This window comes from Lupinus angustifolius, chromosome LG09 (assembly GCF_001865875.1).
Source record: "Lupinus angustifolius cultivar Tanjil chromosome LG09, LupAngTanjil_v1.0, whole genome shotgun sequence".
Classification (NCBI taxonomy): Eukaryota; Viridiplantae; Streptophyta; class Magnoliopsida; order Fabales; family Fabaceae; genus Lupinus; species Lupinus angustifolius.
Window position 1 is genome coordinate 1,921,851 of NC_032017.1, and position 8,870 is coordinate 1,930,720.

General features: G+C 27.5%; 1 protein-coding gene across 1 annotated transcript; it reads left to right on the forward strand.

Moving 5' to 3' along the window:
* LOC109356409 (nuclear transcription factor Y subunit B-10-like) lies at positions 823 to 3,318 on the forward strand. Its single transcript, XM_019599735.1, has 2 exons — positions 823 to 873; positions 2,456 to 3,318. The coding sequence occupies exon 2, from the start codon at positions 2,464 to 2,466 to the stop codon at positions 3,193 to 3,195; it is 732 nt and encodes a 243-aa protein (XP_019455280.1). The 5' UTR covers positions 823 to 873; positions 2,456 to 2,463; the 3' UTR covers positions 3,196 to 3,318.

The window sequence follows — 8,870 nt, forward strand, 5'->3', positions numbered from 1 at the left end:
TTAATGTAGTTTATAATGTGAACTTAAGTAAAAAACGTTATAGCCATCAAATTTTTATATGATTAATAATTAGGTAAACTATTTAAATAACCTTAAATATTAAAAGAAATGGAAGGGAGTCACTGAATAATAAATTCAAAGCAATGAAACAATACTCAACCTCCAACATCAATACTTGTGAGATTTTCAAGAGTATGAGTATTAAATGTTTCTTCTTTACCATATCTTGAGAAGTTCATTTTTCTTTTCTTTACTAAATTATGAAATTATCTCTCCTATTTTGTATATATATATATATATATTATCTTTGACCAATGATAATGAAACAAGAATAATAATAATTAATATTTAATTTTTTTAATTTGTATGATATATTTTATTGGTTTAAGACAACATATAAGACAAAATATGATACAATAATTCTTGGTTTTGAGCGTGTTATAAATGAAGGGATATCATATGTCCTAATTCTTATTTCACTTTGTGTTTCTTCCCAATTAAAAAGTAGCACATAATTAAAAAGAAAAGTAAAAAAAATGTAAAGTAATGTTTTAATATTATTATGTAACGTTTAATTGAGCTATGAGATAACATTGTTTTGGGACAAAATATATGTAACTGTCCCAAAGTCTGACCAATTTCATGTCCCTACCAATTAATAATGTCACTTAAAAAAAGAGAAAATAAAAAATAATATTTTTATATTACTTAATGAAATCTAATTGGTTAGAGATATATAGACATAATTTTTTTGGGAGAGAGGAACACATTCCTTATAAATAGTAGCATCTTTGAGCCATGCACCTAAGCCTCTCTCCAATCTTACTCAGGCACTCTTCTCTCTCTCCTTCTCTCCTTGCTCATTCACTACTGGTACTATACTTGCATGCACCCTTTTCAATATAAGTTACTAGTTTACTAATAAACAAGGCAAAGTTTTACTTTGGCATAACTTTCAGATTTTGTTTTGGCCTTGCTAGTTTTTCTGTTTACTATTTCTCAGGTTCTAGCAAATACTTTTCAGAATCCCCACACAACAAAAATCTTTTTATTATTTATCTTACCATTCCAGGGTGCATATATTTGTCTTCTTCACTTCTTGGCATGCATCTGCATATATATAATTTTTTAACAGCATGAAAATATTTCACGAATAATAAATCTGAATAACTTCTACAAAAATTTGATTTTTATAACACTATATTGATTATAAAAATTTAATTCATCTCATTTTATTTCTACTTTAAATATTAAAATAGAATAATTATTTATATTTTTTTATACTACTAAAAATATTTTCCCATCCTATGGATAAGACTCTAACATGTATTCTTTTACATTGGATTTATTTCTGGTGAAAACTATTCTACGAATGATATCTCTATTTTTTTATAACACTACATATAATAATTAAAGTTTTCTGGATTTATTACACAAATAACCATATTCTTCTTAAAATGTAACCCTACTTTAGTTTTTTTTAGTGTTTATTTCTCTGTGTATGGACTGGTTTTTTTTTTTTTGAAAACTAGGGTTTCACTTTTTCTACCATCTTTACTAGTTTCCCACCAACCCACAGTTTTCCATAAGCATATGACATGATTTTTTTTAAGAGATAGCCTATTCCATGGGTTCAAAATGAGACAAAAAATCTGGTAAATATATATAAAATCACCGTTTGTTTTAAAATAAACTCCACAATTACAATTTATAATCACAATATTGTAGTTTTGGGATGTGAAATATAACCACACCCCACAAAAGTGTCAACTCATTGAATTAAGTGGAGAGAGAAATTGTTATTTTTGCTTTTACTATTATTAAAAGTGTCAATTTATTTTATTTTAAGGTAAAAATATATTATCATATTAGTTTTTTCCTTTGCTTTTGAGGTATTTTTCTCTCAATACTAAAGGACTTTGCTTTTATTATTAAGGGTAAAAGTGTGAAACTCATTTTATTTAATGAGTAAAATCATCCTAACATATTAGTTATTTCTTTTGAGATACTTAAAATCTTAAATACGAGTAAGGATCCTCTCCAGTACTAGGTAGGATTAAGACATGTGGCAAATTTTTTTTAATGGTGATGATTACATGTTATTTTCTATTAAAAAGTAAATAAGAATTCTTCAAAAAAAATCTCATCCTCATATTTCAATATTGGTTTCTGGAGATGAGTTCAACTCCTTAAATACATAATGACATTATCCTAACTACACCCCACCTATAGATAATGATATGCTATTTCAAATGGTGTCTTAATTCTATCTCAAATATGTTAAGTCAATTAAAAAATTAAATATTTTTTATTTTTTATATTTTTACTTTGATAATATTGGTGCATGATATAGTTGAGACATTATTTAAGACAATATATGATTGTGTTATCTCTATTTGGCTATTTTGGTTTATGTAAATTTTAAATTATAATTTTTTTTTGTCTTGCAATGAAGGTGCAAAAATGACTTCACCAAATTACGGCACGCGTGAACACGAGCAGTACATGCCAATAGCCAACGTGACAAGGATCATGCGACGCATTCTCCCATCACATGCAAAGATCTCAGACGAAGCAAAAGAAACAGTTCAACAATGTGTCTCTGAATTCATCAGCTTCGTCACTGCCGAAGCAAACGACCGATGCCAACGTGAGCAAAGGAAAACTGTAACTGCAGAAGATCTTCTGTTTGCAATGGAGAAGCTTGGTTTCGATGATTATGTTGAACCTCTTTCTCTTTACCTTCAACGCTACCGTGAGAATGAAGCTGAACCCATTTCTGCTACTAGAGTTGTTAATTATGGTTCTCATTCTCTGCCACCACAGCAACAATTGGCTGGTGCCGTGTCTTATGCTTCTCATTCTCTGCCACCACTACCACCGCAACCATTGGCTGGTGGTGGGTCTTATGGTTCTCATTCTCTGCCACCACCACCACAACCATTGGCTGGTGGCGGGTCTTATGGTTCTCATTCTCTGCCACCACCGCCGCAACCATTGGCTGGTGGTGGGTCTTATGGTTCTCATTCTCTGCCACCACCGCCGCAACCATTGGCTAGTGGTGGGTCTTATGGTTCTGGTTTTACTGCTCCTGCTGTTGGAATGTTTGATCCTTCAGCATCAACATCAGGCATGTCTGGCTCTGGGAATTATAGCATTGCTGCTTTTGATAACATGAAACGTGATCGTATGTGAGTATGTGACGGAGAAGAAGATGAATAATGCATCAAGTTATATTGAAACAATAAGAAAATAATAAGCTTGGTTCCTATAAAAAAATAAGTTGTGTTATTAGAATTTGTGATTTGAATATAATAATGTATTGGACATTATATTTTATGAGTCTTTTATTAGTTATATTTTTTCATATACATATTTTAAATCAACCACTAGCAAATTGCAATTCTTTAAAAGGCATTATGAATAAAGATTACCTATCATCAAAAGTTATCATATTCTCTATCACATGTTAATCAAATATCGTCACATAAATAAAAAGAAATTTTTTAAAAATAAAATAAAATATTTTAATTTTGTATTACTCATTAAAATTTAATTGGTATAAGAGAAAAGTGAGACATTTTTGAGAACAAGTGATTTAAGTTCATTTACTATACCCTTACTTAATAATAGAGCTTAATAAACATTATGTTTTCAGAACTCTTCACTTCTAAAGAGAACACTATAAATTAGGCCACACTTGTATACATATTTCATGCTTTTTGATATTTTAATCTTCATATTTTTAAATCTTTTGATGTTTCAGAAACCTAATTTATATTTTATTTTTCAATTATATTATTATTTATAACTCTAATTTTTAACCTTATATTTCTCTACTTCTCTATAATGCAATTTCTAATGTGGATTAATGATATTATTGTAGTGGAGTTTAAAGGGCATTCATATCATTTAATGTTTTCTTAAACTATTTGCATAATTTTAAACATTAAAAGATATAAAGCAAATTAATATTTTAAAAACTAAAGAAAGTTTATAAAAATATCATAAACTTTATGTTTTTTTTCCAAGTAATTATTATAAACTATTTATTTTTCTTAATTATCCATTAAACTTTAATTGTTGGTGAAATTAGTATATGCATAAACATAATGTTAAATTAATAGCAATGAAAATTTATAATGCATGTATTTTTTAACATTGGCTATTTTATCATTATTATTTATTTATTATATATCACAATTTTATTGTATTAACCGCTTTTAATTTTTGAAATTTACTTATCTTCTTCTTCACAATCAACTTTTTACTTTGATGTCAGTTTCCTTCGGATATCAATGTTGGCTAACCTGTATTATTATACTGTTATTAATGTGAATCTGAACATAGTGATTTTCTTGTTATTTATTAGTAATTTAATAATATATATAAATGAACCAATTTTATTAATAGGTAAATTTTGAAGGATAATTAAAAAGAAAAATAATTTATAATGACTATTTGAAACAAAGAGTGTAATATTGATGCACTGACAATATAAAGAATTATGCACAATCAATGCATCATCCACCCTTTATTGAATTACTTTTTGTGAAAGTCAAACATAATTGAATATGAATGGTAAATAATAGAGTGATAGTGTAAAAAACTCTTACACTATCAATGTATCCATTTTTTTCTCTATGAAACAAAACATAAAATTAATGGGGGCATTAAGCACTTTCCCAAAAATTAATAATAAGAATAATGTGATGTGTATATCTTAAATTTGACAGCTTCTTTTACAACAAATTAAATTATTTGTTTATCTCAAATGAACCAACTTCTATTAATTATTACATTTCTCCACAAGTATTTCATTAAATACATTCAAAACTAAAGGACAACCAAAAGTTGTCACGCGTTTGTCAAACATGTGAAACTTCTTATTTGTAATATCCTACCTTCTCACAACTTAATCAGAGTGATGGAAAAAACCTCCTCAAGACAGTTCCTCAGTTGTTATTATTAATACCCACCAGGATTAAACAAGTCAAGGTATTGATATAGTGATATATCGGTTTATCGATAATTTATTAACTAAACCACAAACCAGTAAAAATAGATATACATATATAATATTTTAGCATTAATGTTGAAAAATCAATAAAAAAAGTAATAAATTTTTTATTTTTATTAAAAAATTAATTTTAAATAAAATTTGGTCAGTATGATGGTACAGTTCAATTGAAAACCAACTGGTATGATCGACTACGACCTGTTTTGGTCAGTTTTGACCGATATGATTGCATGACTGATATAATTACTATACCATACGGATATTGCATTCGTTGACCAGTTTACCCGTTGAACCGAACGGAACGAACTGGTTTTTACAATACTGCTTTCATCGGGATAAGTATCTTCTGTGAAACATTCAAATTATATTGATAGTGCAAAGATTTATACACACTAAATGTATCATCCACCATTCATTTCACTAAATGTATCAAATATGTAACATTGGAAATTTCAAATTATTAGTAGAGTGACTAACCTCAAGACTACTTTAGCATATTTATTTTTGTAAAAACTTGATGTTCATTCATATATAAGCTAACAATATTCTGACTTCTCTATTTGCAGCAAAATCATTTAGAAGACAATTTGTCGCATACAGTATAGATGTGAATGAATCAAGATTTCCTATTTTGGATTATGATTATATTTTGTTAAACTGTAATAAATATAATTGTATATGATATGACTAGTAGTGGAGTGGTTTGTGTAGTGATGCTTGTCACTTTCAAGAACATAAGTCTATATTTTGGTTCACCAAATTTAGAGTAACAAATACTCATGTTTTAAATTAAATAATGTTATGAATATTCATTAAAAAAATATTTATTCATATTTCTTATTATTTATTGATCTCAAAGTATTATCGAAAAATAATGATTTTCTTAAAATAAAAATTCTAAGAAAACAGTGTATATGATGTAGCAAAGGCAACGGTTATATATTACTAAAATAGTCACAGGACCAAAGACAACAGTTTTCTTGCCTGTAGACAATGAGAACGGTTTCAAAGTTGTTGCCTATAAACACAACTGACAACGGTTTTCAAACTAGTGCATGTATACAAACTGTCAACAGTTTCAAAACCGTTGCATATAAACACAACGACCACGGTTTTCTACTTTCCTTTTAGATCACGGTTTTTAACCATTACCTTTTAGATCACGGTTTTTTCATATTTAGCATCATATATATTTTTACTATTATTTTTTTACCTTTTAATACGTAATGGCAAAGGCTAAAAAATATTTAAATAGGAGACAATATAAAAACCAACATACAAATTTAAAAACAACATGATATACGAATAAATTAAAGTTACTAAATTTGAGTAAGACATTTCACAAAATAAATAGTTCACAAATGATAAAATAAGTAACTGAAGGGGAGGTCAATTTAAAAAATAAGAAGGAAAGTTCCATTGAAACTAGAGGGGAAAATGAGAAGTAAAATTGGTTGAAAAAAATAAGCAATCCAAAAAAAGAAACCCATCATAAAAGGGAGGTAACTTTTAGCTTATTTTCCATAAATAAAAGGTGCGTTTATAATCTAGGCGAGTTGTCAAATATATATGTGATGCCACTGTAAATTTATTTTTTAAAAATAAGCAAAAACTAAAAACCTTCAATTATATGAAAAAAGCACATAGAGGATCTTTCCCCTTGGCAATGTGGTTGTGTTATTGAGGGCATTTGTTTACATATCTAACCATACAACTCTTGTACATCGGTAGTATAAATATCTCCGCAACTGAGTGCTGCCACCATTAAAATGTTAGTGTTGTATCCACTAATAGAACTTTATTAAATTGAATTATATGAGTCTACCATCTTAATTTTTATTTATTTATTATAGTATACAACTCAAACAACTTGGTAATTCAACCATACAACTCATAAAGTATATTAAATAAATTAAAAAGTTATGTCTAGTGCATAAGAACTTCACCTAGCAGGGTTTTAGTGGATAGATGTCTCAAGCCTTTTTCTATAAACAAAGAAACTATTTTTAGGATTTGAATCACAATTTTCAGGTCATATGGTAAGAAATCTTATAGTTGTGTCAAGTGTTGCACTCTAATATATTTAATAATGTAAGAGAAAATAATTTGATTTTTCCACCATGGGCTTTCCTTTCTATTCTTATCTAGACTATAATTATCACTCATAAGAAGCTACTAAGGAGCACCCGAAACATAGTTAGATATCCCTCATAAAAAAACATTATCTTAACAATGTATAGTCATTAAACTTTTACCAAAAGAAGGAGAGACATCCCTTATTAAGGTTGACATACCAACACATGCATCCCTCAACAATTTTCTCGCCGAAAACCATCACTAATTCTATTAAGTGTGCATTTAGTATGTTTTTGTTTTAAGTTTTATAAACTACAAGATTATAATATAATCATATTATAATAGATTAATATTATAATTTATTTATGTTTAAGTAATTTAACTAAAAACTACATATAAGCTAATCTGTTTCGCTTGGGTAATGTAGAAATATCATTTTTACATAGTAAATTATAAAAAAATGGTAAGAAGTTATTTGTTTATGTTATGATTATTTTGGTTCTTTTTATACTGTTTTTAAAGTATTTATTTTTTAATATTTATCATTTATATATTTTATTATAATTTTTTTTAGCTTTTAATACCTCGTGGAAAGAGTAAAAAATATTTATATAAAATACAATATAAAAACTAATATAAATATTTAAAAACAACGTCACACACTAATAAAAACAAATAAATTCAACTTAGAGAATCCACAAAACAAATAAATCACAAATGATAAAATAAAAAACCCAATTAGTGTTAATCTAAAAAAGATGAAAGTGTAGGGATAAAATGAGAAGTGAAATAAGTATGAAAAAATAAGCAATCCAAAAATGCAATCCACCATAAAAGAGATGTCACTTTTAGCTTATTTTTTCATAAATAAATGTTGAGTTTATAATCTAGGTGAATTGTCAAATATACTTGTGATGCAACTTTAAGATTATTTTTTTAAAAATAAGCAAAAACTAAAAAAAAAAATATTTATACCAAAAAAACACGTAGAGGACTTTTCCTTTGGCAATAGGGTTGTTCTACCAAAGGCATTTGTTTACATTTACAATAATACAACTCTTGTGCATCGGTTTTACAAAATATCTCTGAAACTGAGTGCAGCAACCATTAAAATGCTATTAGCGTTTCCACTCATAGAACTTTATTAATTTGCGTTATATTGGTCTACCATTTAATTTTTATTTATTATAGTATATAACTCAGGCAACTTTCAATTCAACCAAACAACTCAAAGTATATTCAATAAAGTAAAAAGTATTGTCTTGTGCATGAAACTTTCAACTAGCAAAGTTTTAGTGGATAGTAGATAGATGTACGAAGCGTTTTCCTGCAAACAAAGAAATTATTTTCAGGATTTAAATCACAATTTTCAGGTCATAAGGCAAGTAATTCTATTGTCGTATCAAGTATCACACTCTTAATATATTTAATAATGTAAGAGAAAATAATTTGAAATTTCGACCGTTAACTTTCTTTTCTAGTCTAGGCTATAAGTATCACTCATAAAAAGCTATTATAAATGTAGGAAGTGTTTTCCTGCAAACAAACAAACTATTTTCAGGATTTAAATCACAATTTTCAGGTCATAAGGCAAGTAATCCTATTTTCATATCAAGTATCACACTCTTAATATATTTAATAATGTAAGATAATATAATTTGAAATTTCAACCGTTGACTTTCTTTTCTAGTCTAGGCAATAGGTATCACTCATAAAAAGCTATTATATTTTAGCCAGGGGCATCCACAACATGGTGAGATATCCCTCATAAACA